This window comes from Coenobita brevimanus, chromosome 79 (genome assembly GCF_032717465.1).
Source record: "Coenobita brevimanus isolate Jiangsu-jjx chromosome 79, ASM3271746v2, whole genome shotgun sequence".
Taxonomy (NCBI): Eukaryota; Metazoa; Arthropoda; class Malacostraca; order Decapoda; family Coenobitidae; genus Coenobita; species Coenobita brevimanus.
In genome coordinates this window covers 5,355,986-5,382,647 of record NC_137032.1, presented here as the reverse complement: position 1 = coordinate 5,382,647, position 26,662 = coordinate 5,355,986, and the positions used below count along the sequence as shown (strand labels likewise).

At 42.1% G+C, this 26,662-nt stretch overlaps 1 protein-coding gene across 1 annotated transcript in view; it reads left to right on the top strand.

Moving 5' to 3' along the window:
* The window catches only part of LOC145408984 (DNA repair protein RAD51 homolog 4-like), a 34,697-nt gene extending 8,523 nt beyond the window's left edge, over window positions 1-26,174 (top strand). Inside the window, exons 2-7 of the mRNA XM_080279556.1 lie at window positions 1,017-1,135; window positions 2,310-2,520; window positions 4,023-4,254; window positions 11,528-11,539; window positions 25,674-25,812; window positions 25,997-26,174. Coding sequence (XP_080135682.1) covers window positions 1,017-1,135; window positions 2,310-2,520; window positions 4,023-4,254; window positions 11,528-11,539; window positions 25,674-25,812; window positions 25,997-26,174 — 891 coding nt within the window. The remainder of the gene's footprint in view (window positions 1-1,016; window positions 1,136-2,309; window positions 2,521-4,022; window positions 4,255-11,527; window positions 11,540-25,673; window positions 25,813-25,996) is intronic.
* Window positions 26,175-26,662: the final 488 nt, after the last annotated feature.

The following is a 26,662-nucleotide window of genomic DNA, read 5'->3' as shown; positions in this document are numbered from 1 at the left end:
ATCCAGCAATATATTGTTTAGTTTCTTCTTACTTGCACCAGATGATTTTATTCAGCATAAGGGAAATTTTTCTGTATGTAGAAGATATATAGGTGGGGGCGCTCACCATCCACTCACCCGATGTAGTGCTGCTGTTGGGTGTCTGCCCTTTCCTCTCCTCCATCCTTCTTTCCTTTCATCCTCTTCTGTCTTCCTTTACGTCATTCTTCCCTTGTCCTTTTGCCTATGGGTAACTTTACACTTCCTCTTCTGTTTTTCTTTCCTTCATTCTTTCCTCTTCCTTCTGCCTGTGGGTGACTCTACACTGAGTGACAAGCCAAATGGTTTCCTGTACACCGGGAAACCATTTACTACGCTGGGTGGTAACCATATAACCAAATTTTGGCACCTGGTGGTTTAGTGAGTATTTATTGCGCTACAATCGGATTGAGCCGGTGAAGGTTTATATCCAGGGGGTGGTTGGGGTTGATTTCTCATGTAATGCCTCTCAGGGATGAGTGAGGCTGGTCACTGTCATCTTAAATGTGGGGACCAACTGCTTAGCCCCGGGCTCCTACTCTCCTCATGGGGCAATGTAGGATTGGATGATGGATGGATGGAGAAGATATATACTGTATATATGCAGTAGCTGTATTGAACCTCTTCACTGCTACAGAGCTTTCCTAAGTTAAATAAAGCTATACTGTATATCAGTATAGATGGCAGGAATAAAGTCCGAAAAGACATCAACAGATACAAGGGTTTAGGCTAAGCTTTCAGTCACAGTAGTAGTAACAGCAGCGAGAAGTTGTAGAGCCAGGTTCATCTGAAATGTGAACCTGATGGGCTGCAGACTGAAATTGTCCTTCTGCAACACTCCATCCTCCTCCTTTCAAGGAGATAGGGAGGAAGTTGAGGGATATGTGTGTACAGTAGTAGCTCCAACACCCAGTTATATCAGTGCCATCACATGAAGACATCATTCCCCAGCATCTCTTTCAGTCTTAATATTTACCAGGTATATGTATGTGTTACAGGACCTTCGTAGCATCCGTCGAGTGATCAAAGCTCACAGTGCTGCCTTTGTTGTGAGGGGAGATGATTTACTGAGGGAAGCCATCCACACTACAAGAGCCATTCCAACTGGAAATACTGAGTGAGCAGTTGGTTGTATCCAGAATATAGCTAATAAGTTTTTAAAATATTGCCATTTTCTGTTTACATAGTTATATAAGTAATACAGTAAGACTTTGTTATGAGTCACTTAAGGTAAATTATAATACAGTACTAAGTCCAAATAAAAAAGCTGAAATATTCATTGCCTACTGAAATTTAGTTTGCTGCCTCTTAAAGATTTTTGTTCCTGAGTGTAGCTACCATGAACTCCTTGTATTTTTTATTAATTTACTGAGAACCTAATAGCTATCTAAAAAGAAATGAAAAAAAATAAATCTTAAAATTGGGAATGCTTGTACAGTGCTGATTTGTGCCAGTATCAACTCAAGGTGCAGACTGCCTAAGGAACAACTACTACTACTGCTCGAGGTGCATGTATTTTGAGAGTAAGATGATGACATTGCCTTTGGTGATTGTGCTGTGTATTCACCTTGTGATGAAATAATTATGTAGGAGAATAGGTTGTAGAATGAGTTGATTATGTGATTAAACACATTTCAAAGACTGAGTGTTTGTAATGGATGACTTAGTGCAAGAGGTAGTACAATCCGGTTAATAAGGTAATAGCCCACTTGGTCATGAGACTGCTGAACCTCCAAGACATGACAGCGTTATCAATGTGTACGTTACGTAGCTAGATATTTTTTTTTTTTATGTTTTCAGTTTGAGATCTATTCATAGTGTATTCACACAGTTGATAATTTTTTTTTTCTTTTATCCATCATTCCGTCTTGAATTGTCTTATCATAAGTTCTGGGGCTCAGAATGCTTTTGTTAATCTCTTTACCACAATAATGTTTTTTGTTTTATTATTGCAGTTTCTTCTGTTCAGTTTAGGAGAAATTTAGAAAAATGGAGGAGTTAAGCTAGAGTTGGCATCCACTAGCTCATTCACTATTTGAGGACTTTATCAAGATGAATAAATCATTTAGCTGTAGCAAATATAAAATAAAAAGTAAAACAATATCAGCAAATCGCATATCGCCCTCTTCATGGTGTAGGTCCCTGAGGCTTGGCTCTGTAGTCTATTACATTTAAGGATAAATGATCTGACTAGGTTCAAAAAAGTCCTCCATCATTTATTGGGGATTAAAGCTATGGAAGGCCATCACTCCAACTGGGGCATTGTACATGAGGATATTTCTTTCTGCAAGGCTGGACAAGTTGCTGGGTGGAGGAGTGTTGACGGGCGAAGTAGTGGAGGTGTGTGGAGGGTGGGGTGCAGGCAAGACAACCCTCTGTATCAACCTGGCCATTCATGCAGCCCTCATGCTTGGTCTGTCAGTCCTGTATGTAGATCCCATGGCCAGTGTCACTACCCTTCGCCTCACTCCCCATATTGAGACACTTTCCACAAATGCTGAGGTGGGTTGGTATAAGTATCTGCTGTTTGAAAGATAATATTTGCTAACTCATTGAAGCTGTTCAGTGAAGGAGCTGAAATGTTACCTTGAAGAAAAGACTATGCATTTTGAAAACATTATCATTTAGCCTTGACATTTTGTGTATGTGTATGTTAAAACTATTATTTCAAGAAATTGTTATTATGAGTGCGTATGTAAGCAAAATATTTGCTACGTGACTGTACTGTGATCCCCACTCTACTTTATAGTAGTGAGGCTTGGACTTTGTCGAAAAGAGTTCATTCATTCATTTATCATCTAATCCTTTGTTGCCCTGTGAGGAGCATAGGAGCCCGGGGCTAGACAAGTTGGTCCTGACAATTAAGATGAGAGTAACCAGCCTCTCATCCCTAAGTGGCATTATGTGAGCAATAAACCCCAACCACCCCTTAGATATAAACAAGTCAAGAGTGAAAGAAATGGAAATGAACTGTTTGAAGGTAACAGGTGGAGTTAGGTGGAGAAACAGGCATACCGGTATGAGAGCATGAAGGAACTGTGGTGTTGATGCAGATGTGCTGGAAAGTATTAGGAGAATAACTGAGATAGCTTGACCATGTGGAGAGATGAGAGAATGAGAAATTGATTAGGAGACTCTGTGAGTAAGGTGGAGAGGGGGAAGAAAAAGGGGGGGGGGGAGACTCAGGATAAGGTGGAGGGATGGAATGGAGAGGTATATAAGTAAGGGCGTGCAATATGGAGAGAGGGCAGCCTAATGGCAGAGGACAGAATGACATGGAAGCAATTCATTTGTGTCCACCCATTTTGGGAGTGAAAGGTCTGGCAATGGATACTGTAGATAAATATATAGGTACCGTAGTTATTGCAGCATGAGTATATTTGTACTAAACATATTGACTTCAGACATGGCATAATTATAATAAGAATTATTAATGATTCGAGAAGAGGAGTATGGAGAGTGAAAGACTGAAATTAGAAAAATTGAGGAGTGAAGATGACAAATGAATATGACAGAATTATGATGATGATGCAGTGGAGGAGTTAGGGTCAGTGAATTGTGAGCAGATAGAGTTGGATAATTTGCAGAAGACATTTAAGGAGTGTGTTTTATGAATGCTTGAGCTATGTGTGGTGTTGTTAAGGTCATTTATGAAGAAGAAAACTTGGTGAGAGGTGGAGTTGAAAAATCACTGGGAGAAGAGAAAAAGAAATTGTTGGGCTGGATGCATGTAAGAATTTCTTATTGAAGAGGGAGGGAGAATATTCAGTGTGAGAAGTGTGTGAAAGGGTTAGTAAAGAGAAAGAAGAAAATAGGATATGAATTTGAAAGGAAATTATATGCCAACATCTCAGAAAATAGGAAGCTCTTTGTAAACAGATATGAAATGTATGAACAATTTTGGACAAAAGTGTAAATCTTTAAGGGGTTGTAATGGAAAAATTGTCTCAAATGGAAGAGAAATATGGATTTTTTTTGTTTTCACATAGTCTATGTTTCTTCAGGAGGTGGAGGCAGCTCTTTCACGGATCAAAGTAGTGTCCCCAGGTGATGTGTGGGAGCTGCTGAAATGCTTGGAGATGGTGCAGCAGCCATACTTCTCCATCAGCCGACCCAGTGCAAGTGGCAGCTGTGGGGGCATCAGTCCTGGCAACCCGAGTGGCAAGATAAAACTGGTTATTGTAGATTCTCTATCGGCCATCCTCACCCCACTCTTCATAGGCTCCACCAGACAAGGTATTTAGGGTGAAGGATTGTTCACTGATAATCTGTTTGTCTGGTTACAATTGTCTGTATATTTATTCCTTGATGATGTACATTGTGACGATACCTCCTGGATATGTGAGTTAAGGCACTCCAACAACAACAACAAAAAGAAACAAGGCTTTAAATCAGAGAGGTAGTTGGAGTTCATTGCTTACACACTGCTGCATAGGGGCCAGTAGCTGGTCACTCTTGCCATATGTCTAGACTGAATAGCCTGGGTCCAGGCCACAGTGCTCCTGATGGGACAATAAAGATTAGATGATGGATAGGTGGATGATGTATCCTGCACCCTGTAAGATGTAGCTCTGATGAATGGACCACCAGTTAGCCCTTCCTAAGACAGTCTCTCATTACTCATGTACTCCACTATTTTGTTCTTCCACATGGTTCTTAACCAGCCTTAGCTGTTGATTCCACTTCATGAAGCCTCGTACAGTTTTTTTTTTTTTTTTTTTCCCAAAACTTGAATATAAAAATTCATGGTTGCATGAAATGCAGTGAGCTTTAGTCAGGACACAGGAATGATTCTTCTTGATTAGCCAAAGTGACCCTCCAGTCAGATTAAATGTGCAGCAAAGGGTTGTGGAGTTTTGTTAGGTTAGAAAGCATGCAGTACAGCTTGGTCAGGCTTTGGTACTTACTTCCCATGGATACCATATGGCCAAACCACTACAGAGTTGTCTTTTTATGTTTTCCTCGTCATCCATCTCCCCCTTGCATAAATATTGTAACTGCATCAGTCCAGTTATGTCCCCCCCTGTGGCGGGGGGGACACAATCTGGCCACACTATGGGGTGGTACTACTACTCTGCAGCCAGGTTGCGTTAGGAAGAATACTGCCACCGTATTCCCTGCGTGTCGTAAAAGGCGACTAAAAGGGGCGGGGTGAGGGGACTAGGGACCCCCTCCTCTGTTTTTTAGTTCCTTAAAAGAGACAGGCCAGAGAAAGGGATGGGGGATGGAGTTATCCCCATACCCTGAAGATTGGGTCTATGAATGTGCGTGGATGTAGTACGATTGAGGCTAAAAGGGAGGAGATTGGGAAAATGTTTGTGAGAAGAAAGTTGGATGTGTTAGATTTGAGTGAAACTAAGATGAAAGGGAAGGGTGGGTCTATGTTTGGAAGTGTGAATGGAAGATTGTCAGGTGTTGATAGTGGAAGGGCAAGAGAAGGTGTGGCCTTGTTATTGAGTCCGGAAGTACAGTCGTCAAACTTTCCACCTGGGCCACCCAACTGCCAGAGGTGGGTAATGGAAGCTGGCAACAGTGTATATGTTTGTTCGTGTGTACATGCTCGAAGAAAGTTCGGATCATCAACTCTCGTCTTCCGTAGTGAATCTCAGCCAGAGTTCATCCCAATATTCAGTAGTAAATTTTTAGCCGACAGAATTTCAATGGAACTTCTTGAAAGTATTGGATAATGCAAGTATTGAAAACAATAAGTAAAATAATCTAAAAGATCACATCTTTACATATATTACAAATTTATAAACGTATTCTTTTTCATGATAAACCCATGGCTCATCACTTAATCATTACGTTGATCACTGTGCTTGCAATGCAAACACGGCAATTGTTTTGATAGTTCATATATATTAAGTATGTGAAACAGGATTGTGGGTGACGTGATAGTTAACGCTTCCGCCAGCCGATCCGTGTGACGTGGTTCCACCCCGTCAGAAGAGATGGGTTTTTCCTATTAAACACCAGGCCCTTATCTTATGACCTAGGTATTAGTCGCGGCCAGTCAGCAACCAACATCACAAATCCTCGCACCCCGTGCCTCGGTGACAGGCGCTGAAGCGCCTCTTCTTGGGATTTAAAAAAATAAAATAATAATAATAATAATAGTAATAGATAAAAAATATAAAAAATCAGTGTTCCACCTTGTAATGATAATTTCATATTCGTTATGTTGCATTTACCAATCACATAAGTAATATCACAGACAATGGTGATATATATCTCCCAACAATTCATGAATCAATAGCAATTGTGCTTAAAATGACTGGAAGCTTTTGCATACTTTGATGTAGCTGTGGTGTCTTCATCTTGCAATTATGTGAGATAATGTTGTTCAGTGAATAATCGATGAGCGTGTAAATGTGTGACCTCACACAAAAGCGGCACCGCTCACAATCAGTTTTCCCTGTAATGTGCTACTCAGCCATTCGTTAGATCATCGGACTACAAAGGTGTGCTGTAATAGCCATAGTCATATGAAATATGAGACGGTAACTCATTATCATAGCTTATATAATAGCCACATTCGACAACGGTATGCATAAACTTTTTGCCTGTTGAGGTGACAGTATTTTAACCTCTTACCTCTCCGTGGTCCACCATAGAACACATATAAACACATACCTGAAGTACTATCAATGAGGAAATAAGCAACCGTTAACAGTGTCTGAACATCATTCTAAAGTTTATTGGCCAGTGTCATTCATGATGTGATTATGGCAGGTAATCTTACTTGTAGCTGGATGTAGATGTTAGGTAAATGCATTCCCCTTCAACCTATACTGATAATGGTATCAAGCGATCACCATATGAAATGGAATTACTGATATAAGGAGAGAGAGAGAGAGAGAGGCTTGAAGCAATTCCAGTAGATAGTGTATTAACATGTTATGGTAACAGTGTAAAAACAACATAAAAATTAAATGTTTAGTATTGTTAAGAATGCAAATATTTAGTAGAATGCTAATGGATATCAAAAACTAGTTCGGCAATTATTATCACTGACGGCATGAATACCGTAACCCTCCCCCCTCCTCCCCGTCCGGCGCCTGCCCTGGCCATCACTATGCCAAGCTCACCCCATGATCTAAGCAGGGGAGGTCAGCCAGACAGCGGGGAATCCCCGCCTGCATGACGTCACACGCACCCCACTGCCTTCCCAATCCTTGCTCTCAAGGCTGGCTGGCTGGTGTCGGCCTGGACGCGCTATCTGAGATTCGACCACAGTGTTTCATTCATAGCTTCATCTCTCCTATAGTATATTTTATGTCTTTATAACCATTTACCATAACAATACTCAATACGTCAATAAATCACATTACCGTCCGCCTGTTACATTCCACAGCAGGACTTAATTCATGCGTCTCCTATTTATCTATCTATTTTTTTTTTATTCAATTGCACCTTCCCACCAAGGTGGGTTAGCGATACGACTAAGGAAAAGAAAATAACAAAATAACAAAAACCTCCACACACAAATACACATTCGATCACATTCTCACTCATCTATCTATCTATCAATCAATCAATCAATCTATCTATCTATGTCTATCTATCTGTCTATCTATCTATCTATCTATCACCTCTATAAAACTCGAGGAACGTTTATGATGGCTCTTAGAGGGATAAATGAAGAGATCAATGTAATTTCCATCATTTATTTGTGTGAAAAAATACAACCATCATTATTGGTGTATATAATATTCATTCTCTCTCTCTCTCTCTCTCTCTCTCTCTCTCTCTCTCTCTCTCTTTCTCAGGGCTTGATGCTGTGGTGTCTAGATCATGGTGTCCCCATTCATTCATTCATGCACGGAATGGGACAAACTGAACCCGTTCGCCACGGGCTGATGTGACGTCACGCGGGCTCACGCAGCGTGCTGTCTGGCTGACCTCCCCTACTTAGATCATGGCTCACCCCTTAAGTAGCTCTCCCACCGGCTAGACCAGGTGCAGGAAACCGGTCGCATGGAATTGTTGTGTGCCACTGGTTGCACGGACCAAGGCCAGATAAGAATAGTATAATATATATTGTTGTATTATATACAATAGTATATATTTATATCATCATACATATTACCGTATTATAAAATTAATATAGTCATATTATAAAGGAGCGTTGTGGTGTGGATGTGGATGTGATACGAAGCGTTAGGAGGAATACACTGAGGTGGTTTGGCCATGTGGAGAGGATGGAAGGTGAAACTGACGAAGAGAGTGTATGTGAGTGAGGTGGAGAGGAGCCGAGGATGAGATGGTGGGATGGAGTGGAGAGGTATATGAGGGAGGGGGATGTGAGTTGGGAGCAGGACAATGAAATCGCGGGGGACAGGGCGACGTGGAGGAGATTTGTTTGTGGCCACCTCGAACGGGATTGAGGCGTCTGGCAATAGATAGATAGATAGATAGATATTTATTTGGCCTTGGTCAGCATGATCTGTGGCATACAGTTTTCCGTGCAACCAGTTTCATACAACTGGCTGAGCCGATGGGAGAGCCGCCTTACTCCTGAGACATTTTTTCCCCACCCAACTCCGTACCCAGCCATCTATGGAATGAACTCTGACTCTGACAGAGGTTTATTCGGACGAAAGAAGTTGATGATCCGAACTTTCGTCGAGCATGTACACACGATCAAACAGATACACTGTTGCCAGCACGGGTTACCCACCTCTCGCGGCTGGGTGGCCCAGGTGGAAAGTTTGGCGACTGTACATTACAGCAGTGCGTGATTGAATGGAAGGAGGTGTCATCGAGACTGATGTGGGTGAAAGCGAAATTTGAACGTGAGTTGTGGGTGTTTGTGAGTGCATATGGGCCTGGTAGTGAAAGGGATGAAGAAGAGAGGGAGTCTTTCTGGAATGATGTTCATGAGTGTCTGCAGAGTTTTGGAGCGAATGTGAATGTGGTAATGATGGGAGATCTGAAATGCTAGAGTGGGAAATGTAGCAGTTGAAGGTTTAGTTGGTATGCATGGTGTGCCTGGAAGGAATGAAAATGGGGAACGAATGATAGCGATGTGTGTTGAGCGAGAGATGGTGATTGGAAATAGGCTGTTTGAGAAGAAAGATATTTATAAGTATACATGGGTGAGACAGGAGGGTGGAAGGGTTGTTGATAGAGCGTTGATGGACTATGTGGCTGTGTCTAGGAATGTAATAGGAAGATTGTTGGATGTGAGAGTTCTGAGAGGGGAGGGTGGAGGTATGTCTGACCACTACCTGGTGGAGGGAAAGTTAAGAGTAGGTAAGAGATGGGTGAGAGGTAGGAGGGTTAGGTGTGGCAGGGAGGTTTTGAAAGTGAGTGAGTTGGATAAAAGAGAGAAAAAAATAGAGTATCAGGAGAAATTGAAAGATGAGTGGAACGCAGTGAAAGATCGGGAAAATGACAGTGTGGAGGAGGAATGGCAGTTGTTTAAGAGTGCTGTGGTGGGGAATGCAGAAGAGGTGTGTGGAGTGAGACGTGTGGGTGGTGGTGTAAGAAAAGGAAGTGAATGGTGGTGCGAGGAAGTTAGTATGGCTGTGGCTGAGAAGAGACGTGCATATGAAGTGTGGCTGCAGAGGAAGGATAAGATGTCATATGAAAGATATAAGGAAAAGAGGAATAGGGCGAGAAAGGCTATGCGTGATGCTAAAGTGGCAGCAGATGAGAGGTGGGGTAGGCAGCTGACAGAGAATTTTCAACAGAATAAGAAAATGTTTTGGAAGGAGGTGAAAAGGGTGCAAAAGGGAGAGTCTGGGAAGGAAGAATGAGTAAACGCAGAGGATGGAAGGATGTTAATTGAGATGGATGCAGTAAGGAAGAGATGGGCAGAGTATTTTGAACAATTGTTAAATGTAGAGGAGGAAAGGGTGGCTGAGATTGTGACGGATGGAAGGGTGCAAGGAATAAATGTGTTGGGAGAGTTGAATGATTCTTTGATCACGAAGGAGGAAGTGGAGAAGGCAGTAAAGGAGATGAAAACAGGGAAAGCTGCAGGTATGGATGGGTGTGCTGTGGAATGCCTGAAGGGTGGTGAAGTGACTATTGTTGACTGGTTGGTAAGACTGTTGAATGTGTGCTATGTGAAAGGTATGGTGCCAATTGACTGGGCAAGTGCTTGTGTGGTCCCGTTGTATAAAGGCAAGGGTGATAAGCATGAATGTACTAGCTTTAGGGGTATAAGTCTGTTGAGTGTTGTAGGTAAGGTGTATGGTAGAGTGTTAATTATGAGAGTTAGAGAGGGTACAGAGGGAGTGATTGGTGATGAGCAGTGTGGCTTTAGGAGAGGGAGGGGATGCGTGGATCAGGTGTTTGCTGTGAGACGTGTGTGAAAAGTATTTAGCGAAAGACAAGGATGTGTTTTGGGCATTTATGGATTTAGAGAAAGCGTATGATAGAATTGATAGGGAGGTTTTGTGGACTGATTTAAGATTGTATGGACTTGATGGATGGTTACTAAAAGGGGTGAAAAGTTTTTATGTAAATAGTAGAGTGTGTGTAAGAGTGGGAAATGCTGTGAGTGATTGGTTTCCCGTGAGATTGGGGCTGCGACAGGGATGTGTGATGTCGCCTTGGTTGTTTAATATTTACATGGATGGTGTTGTAAGGGAGGTGAATGCAAGAGTTTTAGGTGGAGGTCTGAGTCTGGTGAATGTTGATGGTGGAGAGTGGAATCTGAAGCAGCTGCTGTTTGCAGATTATAATGCACTGGTGGCTGATTCAGAGGAGAGATTGAGACAGTTGGTAGAGGAGTTTGGAAGGGTGTGTGAAAGGAGGAAATTGAAAATAAATGAGAATAAGTGATGAAGTGTACGAGGTTGGTAGATGGTAGGGGAATGAATATAGTTTTGAATGGTGAGTTGCTTGAGGAGGTAGAGTGTTTTAAATATCTAGGGTCACATGTTGCTGTGGATGGAAGAATAGATGCAGAAGTGAAGTTTAGAATAAATGAAGTAGGAAAGGTGCTGGGAGGAATGAAAAAAGTGTTTAGACGTCGTTCGCTTAGAATGGATGTAAAGAGAAGGCTGTATGAGGATGTTGTGGTACCGACTGCATTGTATGGGGCTGAAACATGGAATATGGGTGTAGCAGAGAGGAAAAGTTTGAATGTAATGGAGATGAGGTGTCTGAGGAGTATGTGTGGAGTGACGCATATGGTTCAAGTGCGAAATGATGAAGTGCGAAGGAGAACTGGAGTTGTTCGGGAGATGGCTGGTAGAGTTGAGCAGAGGGTGTTGCGATGGTTTGGGCATATGGAGAGAATGGATAATGAGCGATTGGTGAAAAAGATAACTAGATCTGATGTGAGAGGTGTAAGGCTGAGAGGAAGTCCACAAATAGGATGGATGGACAGTGTGAAGAGAGCGCTGGATGTGAGAAAGATGTCTGTTGAGCAAGGAAGAGTGCCTGTGCATGACAAAAATAAATGGAGAGAAATTGTGATTGAATAAATGATGACGCAGCCCTGAGGGGATATTCTCCCACATTTGGTCTGATCAGCTAGTCAGGTCAGGTGCAGGTAAGGGGGTGGGTCTGTTATGATGTGGCAGGGGTAAACCAGCTCTGCTGTCGGGCCCTGCTGCAGATGTCACTGATTGCATTGCGCAGTTGACCATTGTGCGGTGTGGTGCGGTGAGGATCTGCCCGTTCTCCCCTTTGGGGCTAAGATGCGAATGAATGTGTTTGAATGGATGAGTAAATGGGAAGTGTGTCGTCCTGTCTCGGCTACCTCCCTTTCCTTGGGGGAAACAGCCTAGGTATATAGATAGATAGATTATTTCCTGTTGATTTGATAATACAGTATTAATCTTAGAAGAGAGATTTAAAAATGAGGAAGCTTGATATATGGTAGCCTTTTTCAGCCTATCACTACCAGAAGTCTTCCATAATCAGAATAAAAATTGTCTGTGAGAAGCAAGATTAAATAACAATATTATTTCTCCAGAACCCCTGGGAGTAGGGGGGTTTTTCAAGAATACTTCCCCAGTATCCCTGCTTGTTGTAAAAGGTGACTAAAAGGGTTGGCGGAGGGTTAGTGCCCCTCCCCGGAAAACAGCTAACTAAAAATACAAACAAGAAGCCTTGGACAAGGACTGACCAAACGATGATGACCCAGGACCGGACAAAGGACTCGGTAATGGCTACGTGGAATGTAAGAGGAGCGAATGATGAGGTGAAAGAGAGAGAGTTTGTCCAGGTGCTTGAGGGTGCAAAAGTGGATGTATGTGGAATGACTGAAACAAAATGGAGAGGAGAAAGTGTGAGAGAATGGGAATATGGATGGGCTATATGTGCAGAAGTAGGTGAGAATGAGAGGGTAAAGGAAGGAGTATGTATAGTTGTGAGTAAAAGATGGAAGAAGAGCATAAGACAGTATGGATCAGTTGGGTCAAGGATTGTGTGGGTAAAGTTGAAAGTTGGAATACAAATGTGGGCGATTGTGTGTGTGTATGCGCCAACACAAGATCGTGCCAGCAGAGTGACAGAAGAGTTCTGGACAAATGTAGAAGTGTGCATGGAAAAGTTTGGAAGGAATGAGAGAGTGTTTTTGATCTGTGATATGAATGGTAAAGTAGGGAATGTGAAGGTGGATGGAATAGTTGGTGAGTGGGGTGTGCCTGCTGCAATAGATGAGAATGGCAGTGCGTTAGTGGACATTTGTGCTGGGAGGGGGTTGGTGATAGCCAATACCCTCTTCAGGCATAAAATGATCCACAGGTATACATGGCGAGTGTTAAGAAGGGTGGGTGGTGAACTGAATGAAAGGAAGGCAATGATTGATTATGTGTTTGTGGATGAAAGGATGCGAAGATGTGTAATGGATGCAAGAGCTTATAGAGGTTGGGGGAGTGGACTTTCTGACCACTACTTGGTGGTGGCCAGAATTAGGATACAAGTAAGATGGAGAAATAGAAGAAGGGAAAGACGAGAGGAAGGAGTGGTTGCAAGGAGAGTGGAAAGGTTACAAGAGGATGAGAAAAAGACAGAGTATAAGAGAGAAGTGGAGCAACGATTGAGCAAATATGAATTGGAGCAGATGGGGGACGTGGAAGGTGTGTGCAGGATATTTACAAAAGAAATATGTGCAGCATGTGATGTGGTGTGTGGGAGGAAGAGAAAACGGAGGGGGGTGCAAGGAACAGCGTGGTGGAATGATGAGGTGAGACAGGCTGTGGCACCAAAGAAGAAAGCATACAATGAATGGATGAAAAATAGGGGCATGGAAGAAGTTGAGAGGTGGAAGAGAGAGTTATATGTAGAAAGAAAAAGAGAGGTGAAAAGATTAGTAAGAGAGAGTAAGAAGAGAGTGGATGAGGAATTTGGAAGGAATTTGAGTGTAAAGTGGAGGGACTGTAAGAAAATGTTCTGGAAAGAGGTGAAGAGAGTAAGACAGGGTGGAAGTGAGGTTAGCAGGGGAGTGAAAAATAAAAATGGTAGATTACTAGTGGAGAAGGGAGAGAGAGTGGGCAGATGGAGAGAACACTTTAAGGAATTGTTGAACATAGAGGATGGAAGTAATGCAAGTCTAAGTGGCTGGGGAATGGCTGGGAGAAGGAGGGAGGTGAGAAGACAGGAAGAAATCAGTAGGATAGAAGTTGTGGAAGCAATGAAGAAAGTTAAATTGGGGAAAGCCCCAGGAATTGATGGAGTGTGTGGTGAAATGCTGAAGCATGGGGGAGAGATAGCAGTAGAATGGATGTGGAAGATGTGCAGATTGGCCTGTAAGGAAGGTAGAGTCCCGGAGGATTGGAAGTCAGGTATAATTATTCCCTTGTACAAAGGAAACAGGGAAAAAGAAGTGTGTGGGAATCATAGGAGCATTTGTCTTCTTAGTATTATAGGAAAAGTGTATGGTAGGATACTTATTGACAAAGTTAGAGAAAGAACAGAGAAATTAGTTGGAGAAGAACAGGGAGGCTTTAGGAAGAGAAGAGGTTGTGTAGATCAGATAATCATTGTTAGATCTGTAGTGGAAAAGTTTCTAGAGAAGGGAAAGAAGTTGTATGCAGTTTTCATGGATTTGGAGAAAGCATATGACAGGGTGGATAGACAAGGATTGTGGAAAGTATTAAGAGTATATGAAGTAGATGGAAAGTTTTTGAATCCTGTGAAGAGTATGTATGATGGTGCTAAGGCTGCAGTGCATGTGGATGGTGAACTAAGTGAATTTTTCTCTTTGGAGGTTGGGTTGAAACAGAGATGTGTCATGTCTCCATGGTTGTTCAATCTGTTCATGGATGGGGTAATAAAAGAGGTACAAGGTAGGGTAGTGGATATTGGAGTGGCCCTGGTGAAAGAGGATAGTGTTTGGAAACTCCCTGTACTGTTGTTTGCAGATGATACTGTGTTGTTGAGTGAAGACGAAGGGGAGCTGCAAGGCTTGGTGGATGAGTTTGGGAGAGTGTGCAAGAAACGGAATCTAAAGGTGAATGTAGGGATGAGTAAAGTAATGGTCTTTGAGAGAGGTGAAGTCAGTGAATGCACAGCGAGGTTGGATGGTGAGGAATTGGAAAATGTGAGTACGTTTAAGTACTTGGGTAGTGTGATGAGTAAGGATGGAGGTTTGAAGGGTGAAGTGCGTGAAAGGGTACAGCAGGGAAGAAAGGTTGCTGGTTCTTTGAAAGCAGTGATAAGAAACAGGGAAGTGAGCATGGAAATGAAAAAGTTACTACATGACAGTATTGTGATACCAACTCGAACGTATGGAAGTGAAACTTGGACGTTGTTGGAGGGACACAAATCGAGAGTGAGAGCAGTGGAAATGAGTTATTTAAGAGGAGCCTGTGGAGCCACATGGAGAGACAGGCTGATGAATGAGGATATAAAGGAGCATTATGGTGTGGATGTGGATGTGATAGGAAGTGTTATGAGAAACACACGAGGTGGTTTGGCCATGTGGAGAGGATGGAGGGTGAAAGACTGACGAAGAGAGTGTATGTGAGTGAGGTGGAGGGGGGAAGAGGGAGGGGGAGGCCAAGGATGAGATGGAGGGATGGGGTGGAGAGGTATATGAGAGAGGGGGGTGTGAATTGGGAGCAGGGCAGTGAAATGGCGGGGGACAGGACTACGTGGAGGCAATTTGTTTGTGGCCACCCCAAACGGGATTGAGGCGTTTGGCAATAGATAGATAGATAGATCTCTCCAGACTGAAGGAGTTAAACATTCATTTGTCTGTCTGTCTCCTCAAGACAGTACAGTAGGATCTCACCAATAACGACTTTGACTATAATGTTTTCGGCAATAACGGGAAGTTAGAAAAGATACCCAGTTTCTAAAATAGCATTTGGATTTACTTGAATAATGGTTATTTTGCGAATGCCAAGTTGTCATACTACAATTATGTCCATAGCAAGATGAGGAATGAAACAGGCAAACTAGAAGAGATGAAGGAAATTGCTGAAAATTTGAGCAGTAGAGAGGAGGAGATGGAGGATCCTCCCCTCGCCACATCCCCTGACTCACCTGTTGCTGTCCCCTCCACTTCTATTGCCCCACCTAGCTCACCAGCTGCCTCCCCTTCCACCTCCACAGCCCACCTGGCGTAGCTGCAACCCCCACCATAATCACTGTTGTTGTATTCTGGAAGAAATATAACATTCGACAGGCCGTAAATTTCTGCATTAGTGCTTGGAATAATACAGTATTGGAAACTGTTATACATACCTAGTCAGCACTCGTGCCACAACTCAAGTCTGCTGAGACAGAGAGAGAGCCGCCATCAGAATTAATGACTAATGATTGGACCTGTAAATCAAATTTCAAGAAAATACCAGAAACAGTATCGTGACTGAGTGAATGCCCACCATCAGTCACTCATCACTTGCTTTCTTTCACAACACCGGCCAACTGAGGAAGAACAACAGAGAGAGTTTGAGTAGATGATGACAATGGGGACTTGCCTAACGATTTTGGCTTCGTGGGGTTTGATGAATTGTTGACGGAAGTGGGTGACTCGGGCGCACGAGGCAGGAGTGGGGATGAGGTTGGGGGTACGCCGCAGTAGCTTCCATGCGCAAGCCTCAAAACAATCATCACACCAAACACCTCATTACCTTCTTTAAGGTAAGTTTTATATTACTCATGACGATTTAATGACTAACCTTATTATTTTAGCTAAAAAATGAGTGATAGGAGGGGTTCAAAAGGGAAAAGTGGGTAGAAGTCCTGGGGTGGCATCACAATAAACCCCTTATACATGTATTTTAATGTCATGCAAATAACTTTTTCACTAATAATGAACAGTTCAGAGCCCTCAAGAACAATCTCTTGAGAGTTACTGATGTAACTTGCGGTTGGACAAGAGGACCACCAGGACATAAAGTAACCTGGTGGTGGGATGAGGGTGTAGAAGCTGCAGTTAAGGAGAAAAGAAGGCTTTTCCGGGAATGGAAGAAGGGTGGTAGCAAGGAGGATTATTTGGCTGCCAAGCGTAGGATTAGAAGAGAGGTATCCAGGGCAAAGTCTGAGTCACAGAGACTTTTACTTGATAACCTAAATCATGGGGAAAGGAAAAATATGATATTTAGGGTGGCAGGTCAGGTGAAGAGGGATAATCGGGATATTATAGGTGAGCAGTGTGTGAAGAATGATGAAGGAAGGGTAGTGGTGAACAGTGAGGATATTAAAGATGCATGGAGAGAGCATTGTAACCAGTTGTTGAATGAGGAGTTTGACTGGGACAGAGAAGGCTTGGAGCCAGCAGGTCCAGTGTCTGGCCCTTGGCCTTTGATTGATGCTGCTGCTGTGAGTGAGGCAATTGGCAGGATGAAGGTGGGGAAGGCAGCAGGTGTGTCTGGGTTGACTGCCGAAATGTTGAAAGCCTCAGGCGATATAGGGGTGAAGTTAGTCACTGACCTGATAAATAGGATTATTTATGAGTGTGTTGTCCCAGATGATTGGCTGAAGAGTGTAATTGTAAATGTGTATAAAGGGAAGGGTGATGCCCTGGAAATAATAATAATAATAATCTGGCCTTTTGTTTCTCAAAAGCGCCAGTTCTTCCTTTGGGAATTCACTAGCACTCGACACCCATACATTATTTTTTACAAATACAAGAATTGTGACATTTCTTGTATATAATACAAGTTACATCATATATACATGAAAGTGGCAATAATTAAACCCTATAATCATCCGTCATAGTACCTCTCTCCAGGGCATAGGATTTTGAAAAAAGAAAGGCTTTCAGCTGTCTCTTAAAGGATTCAACAGTAGAGATTGTCTTATGGGAAATGGCAATCTGTTATATAATCTAGGGGCTCTATACGCAAAAGAACAGTCAAAGAAAGATGACTGGTGGATGGCTCCTGGCTCATCAAGACGCAAGCAATCATTTTCACTGTGTAACATCACACCCGGGCGTGCTGATGGGAGTTTTAACAATTCAGCAAGATATTTCGGTTCACCAAACTTAAGAACCTTAAATGTAATAAGACACAGTTTAAATTCAATTCTAGCCTTTACTGGTAACCAATGCAACTCAGTCAGAAACGGGGTGGTTGAGGTTCTTGGGGGGAGACCAAAGATAAGCCGTGCTGCCCTGTTCAACACAGACTGAACTTTTGTTAGTATATTATTTGGAAGACCAACCCACAGTCAATTACAATAATCAACATGAGACTTGACAACTGCATGGACCAATGTTAAGAGGCACCGTCTATTCAGGAATTTTCTCACAGAGTACAGATTTCTGATATGCAAGTTACACCTTCTCACAACCTGATTAATATGTTCTTTGTAATTTAACATAGAATTAAAATAAACACCCAGATTTCGAACAGAACTGGCTGGGTGAAGCTGTGACACACCAATGTTCAAAGCCAAGGCATTGTCAGTGTCATCACCCCTTCTGTTTCCTCTGATGATGATGATCTCAGTTTTACCATCATTCAACTTAAGTTTCCTCTTAGCCATCCAAATCTTAATATCAGACATTAGAGATTCAAACTTTATCTTAGTATCGTTGATATTTGACATTTTAACATAGAGCTGGGTGTCATCAGCATAAAAATGATAGGACACATCATGAGCATCAAGTAGAGACGATAAACTACTTGTGTAGGTAGTAAATAGAATTGGACCCAAAACTGATCCTTGAGGGACTCCAAGTAGAAGTGGAGCAGAATCAGAGCTAGCGTAGTCAACAACCACTCTCTGAGATCTGTCCGACAGATATGACTTAAGGAGCAAGAGGGCACTGTCACGAACGCCATAAAAATACAGATCGTCCAACAATAGTTTATGATCCAATGTATCAAAAGCTGCAGACAGATCCAACAGAACTAGGAGAGAGGACATCCCACTACAAGTGTTTGCCACCAAGTCACTCTGAATCCTTGTTAGTGCAGTTTCAGTTGAATGGTATATTCTGTATGCTGATTGAACAACAGGAACAACTCTGTTGTGTTCCAGTAGAGGTACGAGTTGATCGAGTATGGCCCGCTTAATAATCTTGGATAAAAAGACACGTTAGAGACGGGATGATAATTCGTCATGCTCTCAACATCAAGGCCAGGTTTCTTAATTAGGGGCCTAAGCAAAGCACGTTTCTCAGACTGCACAAAATTACTTTCTAAGAAGCATCTGTTTATTGTGTTGCAGATAAAGTCTGCAGCGTGCTCGTACACATCAGGTAGTTGTGACATGCTGCATGGATCGAGTGAGGAAAATGTTTTATTAAATTCTCTTATATAACATTTGACTTTGTCTACATCCAGTGGATGAAATGTTGAAAGCAAATGATCCCCGGTGCACCGTGGCTGGAAGTCAACTGAGTATGCTTCACTAGGAGAACTGCTGTCTAAATCACTTCTAATGCGAGATATCTTACTTGTAAAAAATGAAGCAAAATCAGAAGCCAATTGGGTATCAGATGCAGAAGTGGGTTTAACAATTACATTCCTCTGGCCAACCAAATTGTTCACAACTGCAGACAGTTTTTTTTTATCACCACCACAAGAATCAACTTTATTTTGATAATACCTAGCCTTTTGGGCATTTACAGTGTGAACGACTGCTCTTCTCGCAAAAGCATAACGCAAACAAGTTACTTCGGTCCGCTGCAAGCGCCACTCACGTTCTGCCCTTCTACGTTGTCTACGCAAGGAATTAATGGATGGACCATACCGCGGAGAATCATCACATACAATGATTGTTTTTACTACCTCAGGACAATAATGGTCAAAAACTGACCTAAGCTCATTGTTGTAAATATCAACCAACTCATCAGAAGAAAGACTGGAAGAATCAATGGAGTTTAAACTTTGATCAATTTCAAGACACATCAACTGGCGGTCAACATTCCTGTAATTTCTGAACCTAATGACCTTTTTATATGAAGGGGATTTCGGGACATCAAAACTAAGAGTGATCAGAGCATGATCAGAGATGAGGGGGTCAAATGAGTCAACCTCCGCATCTGATACACACCTGCAACCAACAGGGGACAAGACCAAGTCAAGGACATGTCGTGAGACATGAGTTGGATTACTCACATGCTTGAAAAAATTGTTCTGGGTGATCAACTCAAGGAATTCTGAAGAAAACGGTTTTGACTCTGGACTGTCAACCCAATACAGTAATCCCTCTAATATCCGAACGCCCAATATCCGAACATCCCCACTAACCGGACATAATCCTCCTGGGATCCAATATTCCCAAAATGGGCCAAAAACTGCAAAAAATTAAAAAAAAATCTGACTTTTTTCCCTCCCATAATTTGAAATTCCCGCCTGGCGCCGAACAGCTGTTACACCATGGTCCCTTCACCCCTTCCTTCCTCCCCCTCCCCCCTCCCCTGTCAGGTTGCCATTTGGTATTTTTCATTACCAAGTGTGGGCCAATTTGGTAATGAAAAATTCGTTTGGTAATGCATTAGAATAATGCATTACCAAATGGATTTTTCACATGTATGAGGATACACAGGATGGAGATGGTGGATTGTTTGCTCTCTCTGATTAATCTGCTACCCCACATAGTGTGAAAATAATCAACATGGTGTTAGTTATAAGGAGAGTGATTACATGTATATCCACTTGTATATATAATTAGTGAAGAATATATGCTAGCTTTACGAATTTGGTATTGAAAAGTTATATTTGACAATGAAAGTTGAGGAGATTGGTAATGTGGCTGTTGCGATCTGGCAACTCTGTTACCCCACCAACATCAACAGTCACAGCTTAACTCCGATGGAGAGCAGATACTCATAACAGTGCAAGCCACATGTGCTTGTTTTTTGTGAATAAACAGTGAATAAACTGCAATACCTTGCCACTAGAACACAGAGGAATTTACAGTGTTGTGCAGTGTTAAGAAATTAGAATTTAGAGTGCAGAGGATTAACTGTGGACTGCAAACTGGCGGTTCAAACCAGTCCAGGAGCAAGGGACTTGTAAGTACCCAGAATGTTTAATATTGTATAAACTCACCTCTAAAACCTCATTTTATGGTTCTTTTGCATTTATTTCAGTCTTTTGTCCCTTATTGGTGTGATTTGGGTCTTAAATAGGTGCAATGCATGTCCAGAGGGAGTTGTATAGGTGTTTTTCAGAGTTAGGGTCCATAAGTACAAGTCCATAAGCTGGTGCCCAATATCCGGACAGGACCACTATCCAGACCTGCCTATGGCTCTATTGATCCGGATAGTGGAGGGATTACTGTAATTGAAATCACCACAAACAAGAAGTCCTCCAGGTTTAAGAGAAAACCCTTCAAGAAACTGCCCAAACTCCTCCATAAAACTCGATCTCTGCCCGGATGACCTGGTCGATAGACAATTGCAATTCTAATGGTATTCTGATGGAAATTTATTAATCATTCATTCATCATTCATTGCCAGACGCCATGTATCCCAAACGGGGTGGTCAAGGGCTTAGAGTTAATTGTTTTACAGGGAGGGGCACTAATCCTCCACCAACCCCAAAATTTATTAATACTTCCATAAATTCAAATGAAGATGGGGTCAGGTCTGAGTCAGTGAGAGAAACATTTGCAAGTGCTGCCGAGTAGATGAGTGTTACACCTCCTCCTGGATAGTCAGCAGCAGGCCTGGGAATACTAATTATAGAATGTGTCTTAGGCAAAGCATTACGAATAATATCGATGTCAGACTCATACAACCAGGTGTCAGTCAAGCACAAAATGTCAAGCTTGTGCAGATTTAGAGTTTCATTAATATAGTCTATCTTATTTCGGATAGCACGAATATTTAAAAGACCCATCCTTAACTGGTTCAAGAGGGACGTAGTCAGTTTTTTGAATGGTCAAATCTATTCCTATGAGAAATCATAATTGGTCAGTCTCTACTTGATGCAAAATGGGCAACCGACTGTGAATGTGAATTAGCATCTTGATGTCTTAAAGAAGAGCAGTTGATGCATTTGGGAGAATTTCTGTTACTACAATCCTTAGATTTATGGGGTCCTACACAAAAGATGCATTTAGGTTCATCATTTTTCGTAGAACATCTCTCAAATGTATGACCAAAGCCTTGACAGTGATGACACTGTGTAACCCATAATCTGTCGAATGCGCGGCATCTTGTAAGATCCACATAGATGTAATTGCCCTGTTCTACAATGGAGGATCTCACCTCTGGCGACATCTTCAAGACAGCAGTTTTGGTGTCATTCCTTGTTCTTGTGAAGAGAATGTTGAGGGTACAGCCTCAATCAACGAGCATCTTAATTTTATTGTTTTTTCTCAGAATGTTTGGGATGATGTCAGAATCACCCAAGGAAGAGGAAAGGCCTGTCACGGTCATTTTAGGCAACATTTTCTTTGGCTCTGATATGCAAAAAGTGCCCTCAGAGCCAAAATGATCACTCAGCACCCCAGTTGCTTCACCCTTGGCTTCAGCTGATGGAAACTTCATTACCAACCCACCAGACTTGGTCTTAAGACAGCTATCAACCGGTACCGAGTTAGGTACACCTCTGATGTCTTCTGGTCCCACCTGATTTGTCTGGGCATCAGCGCCACTCTTTGGTTTCACAATCAGTACATGCTGACTATGAATGGCTTTTTTCTGGCCACGAGCAGTGATCTCAACCACGCCCCCAGGCAGATCCTTCCCTTCCCCCACGAGAGACCCGCGAACAGCATCCACAAATGACTTGGCCTGATCTTGCGTGACTGCCATGGGTGATGAGACCTTGGTCTCTAGTGCCTCCAGTATATTTGAAACGTCTCTAATTGCCTGAAAGATTGGCCCAATAACTTTATCTTCAAACTCCTTCTTGGTATTACTTCCTCCACCAGCCAAGACCTCATCTGCTGGTGCAACACATTGGCTACACAGCCAGCGGAAACCCAGCTGGTGGCTCTTCTTCATAAATGGATAGCTGCCTGTGTCCAAATTTTTTACAAGCTATATGAACCCACTCACTGCAGTAGGCGCACTTCAGTGCTTGTGCACTTTTCGCTACAGACCTACTGCAGCAAGGGCACTGGTGTTGTTTGCTCATGATAAAGTAGAACAAAAAACAAAATAAAATGACAACAACAACAGCAAAAAGAATATACAATATTACCCGGGAAAAACCCAGGTAGCGCCGCCCTCGTTTGTGTCACCCTAATTTAGGAGAAAAAAGAAAACTGAAATAAAACACAAAGAACAGAAATGGAAAAAAAATCAGGGTGTTTGCGAGGTCACCACGATCAGGTAGGAAAGGTAACCCAAACCGAGGTGCCGCAAAAGTGCTGAGATGGTATTGACAACTTTTCCCAATTCAAGCTTTATAACAACAGCAAATACGTCACTTAGGCAAGACCTCATTGGTTACGATACTGCCACTGGAAAGAGGAAATTATAGAGGTATAAAGCTTTTAAATCAGATAATGAAGGTAATGGAGAGAGTTTTAGAAGGTATGTTTAGAGAAGAGTGAATATTGATGAGATGCAGTTTGGGTTTAAGCCAGGTAGGGGGACTACTGATGCCATACTCATTGTTCGACATCTTCAGGAAAAATATGTTGGTAGGAGAAGGGATCTTTATTTTGTTTTTGTTGATTTGGAAAAAGCCTTTGACAGAGTTCCTAGAGAGGTGGTGAAGTGGGCAATGAGAAAGCTTGGCTTGGAGGAGTGGCTGGTTAGGGTGGTTATGACTATGTATGTGGGTGCTCACATCCAGGTAAGAGTGAATGGAGATTTGAGTGATGGGTTTTCCGTGAATGTTGGTGTGCATCAGGGGTCAGTAATGAGTCCCATGTTGTTTTTCATGGTACTTGAAGCCCTTTCACATGACATTAGAAACGGACTCCCATGGGAGTTGTTGTATGCTGATGATTTGGTGTTGATTGCAGAGAACTAAAGGGAGGCGGAGGAAAGGTTTAGGAAGTGGAGAGATGGTATGGGACACAAGGGCTTAAGGGTAAATGCAGATAAAACAAAAGTGATGATATCTAGGGTTGGTGGTGGTACTGTGAAAGATGAGGGAGAGTGGCCATGTGCAGTTTGCCACAAGGGCATGGGAAGTAATTCCATCTTGTGCGGTGTTTGTGATAAATGGGTGCACAAGAGATGTAGTGGTATCAGAGGTAGAGATAATGGTGATTTTATGTGTACAGCGTGTCGGGGAGAGCAGGTGGAGATTGTCAGATGTGAAAGAATTGAACTTGCTGGTGAATCTCTTGAGTCTGTGGAAGAGTTTTGTTATCTGGAAGACATGTTGTGTGCTGGAGGTGGGACTGGAGCTAGCTCTGTGGCTAGGTTGAGAAGTGGTTGGAAGAAGTTCAGGGAGCTCTTGCCTCTCCTGACATTGAGAGGACTCTCCCTACGTGCTAAGGGGTCTTTGTATGCAGCATGTGTTAGGAGTGTAATGCTGTATGGTAGTGAGACCTGGGCAGTGAAAGAGGAGGATATTCGCCGGCTCAGACGTACAGAAGTGACAATGATTAGGTGGATGTGTAGTGCGTCCCTGCGTCCAAGGTCTGGGGGGGCTGGGTTCACAATGGAAGAGTTGAGAGGTAGGATGGGACTGGAGTGTATTGGTGTTGTGATGAGGAGAGGTAGATTGAGACGGTTTGTACATGCGGAGAGGATGGGGGATGTTAATTGGGTGAGGAAGGTGAGAAGTGTTAATATTGGGGGTGGGGTTACAAGGGGTAGACCGAGAACGACGTGGGATGAGGTCATTAAGTGTGACCTCAGGGTTAAGGGACTGAACAGGGAGGCTGCAATGGATCATGCAGTATGGAGAGCCGCCATTAGGTGACCAAGGCCGACGCATGCCAGCATGTTGGAGCCTTTAAAAACGAAACAAATAACAGCGTTTTTCTGGCACCAATTAGATGTTATTGGTGAGATCCTACTGTACGTACATTTCAGGAGGGGGTGGTGGCCAAGTGGTGAAGGAGTGGTCTAGTGATTGAGGGGTTCCAAGAATCATCCCTAGCCGAGAACAAGGAAAATGTTGAGAATATTCGTCGATTTCATCATGTTTAATTGTACTGCTCAGCATTTTGTTGCACTGTTAGTTGGGTTTTGGAGCATCGTATTTTCACATTCATTTACTGGTAATTAAAGAAGCATTTATTTTCATGTTCATATATTTTTTGAGCAGTTAAATTCCTCTTAGGTTTTTGGAGCATTTTATTGTAGTTACTGTACTGTATATTGATTATCAGATCTTCAATTGTAGCTACTGTTTCTGTTTAGAAGATTTTATTGTTCTGTTCATCGATCATCAGAGCATTTTATTCTTCTGTTCATAGATTTTGAATAATTTTTGTGTGCTGTTTGTTGATTTTAAGAATATTTTGTAATTCTGTTCATTGATCTTCAGATCAGTTTATTTTAATGCTCACAGATATTTGAGCATTTTATTACTGTACACTGTATACTTTTGGAGCATTTTATTGTTCATTTTTTTTTATTTTGAAGCTTATTTACCACACACACACACACACACACATATATATATATATATATATAGATAGATAGATAGATAGATAGATATATACAGTATATATATATATATTTGTGGTAGGTGGGGGTCTCACCATCCACTTACTCAATGTAGTGCTGCCCTCAGATGTCTGCCCTATCCTCTCCTCCATCCTTCTTTCCTTCCATCTTCATCTATCTTTCTTTCCTTCATTCTTTCATCGTCCTTCTGCCTACGGGTGACTTTACACTCCCTCTTCTGTCTTTCATTCCTCCATTCTTTCCTCTTCCTTCTGCCTATGGGTGACTCTACACTGAGTGACAAGCCAAATGGTTTCCTGTACACCAGGAAACCATTTACTACGCTGGGTGGTAACCATATAACCAAATTTTGGCCCCTGGTGGTTTAGTGAGTAATTATTGTGCTCCAGTCAGATTGAGCCGGTGAAGGTTTATATCCAAGGGGTGGTTGGGGTTTATTGCTTATGTAATGCCACTCAGAGCTGAGTGAGGTTGGTCACTCTCATCTTAAATGTCAGGACCAACTGCCTAGCCCCGGGCTCCTATGCTCCTCATTGGGCAACGTAGGATTGGATGATGGATGGATATATATATATATATATATATATATATATATATATATATACAGTATAAATATATATTATTTTGTTTAAAATATGCAGTGCTCATAATTCATATTGGAGTGTTTTGTTGTATCATGTATAGATTACTGGAGCATTATATTTTCTTTTTCATTAATTTCCAGAGCTGGCCATAGTTAATCAGTTGGCTGCATCTCTCAAGCGTTTGGGATGTGAACAGGGACTGGCAGTTGTGGTGATGAATAGTGTGGTCAGGTCAGATTATGGCAAGAGAACTATAACACAGGGGAGGAAGTGGAAACCTGCATTAGGAAAGTGAGTTTCTTGTACATGCACAATGATTCACCTTGTTTTGTTTATGCCCTCCACACAGGAAGCATTCAGTATTTGACTTCCACTGCCGTTTTTTAAAATGTCTCAGTGTATATTGCATTTGAGGATTTTTAAAAACCTTTATGAGCATTTTTTTTTTTTTTTTGAAAAATTGGAATTCTTTCAGGTTTTGGGAGTCAGTACCCCACACAAGGCTATTTTTAGAGCAGTTGACCAGCAACAGCAGCAGCAGCAGCCCAGAACACTGCCAGGATGCACCCATTGTAAGTGTATCAGTTTGGAAAAGTACAAGATTGAAAAGGGCTGAGAGTAAAATATCACTCTTTCCTGTACCAGAAACATAGCTGTAGAGATCTGTAGGGTACTAAGGCTCTTCTCAGCATGTGGGTTATGTTATGTTTTAGTTTACACTTAGTAAATATTGTGTTAAACAACTATCAGATAAGTGTATGTGTTAACTGGATGATAAGAACCATGCAAGAAAGATGTTGGCAGTATTTCATAATGTTTATCAATATGCGTTAGTGAACAAGAATGTGCGATTGATTTGCATCAGATGACTGTTAGAATATATTGACATGCACCAGAAGGATTGTGATTCGTTAGTGCTCCACCTAAATCTGAGCTATACCCTTGAAAAAAAAAAAAAAAGGTAATGAATTAAGGAAAATGAGAAATGTGTGACAGCTAGTAGATTTTTTCTGCATCACTGTGCTCTCCAGTAGCCTCAGTCAGTCATATTTACAGCTGATACTCTGAAATAAAGCAGCACAGCATATTTTCTTTTATTTTCTTTTATGTTAAAATACCATTTGCCTGTTGGGTAGAGTTT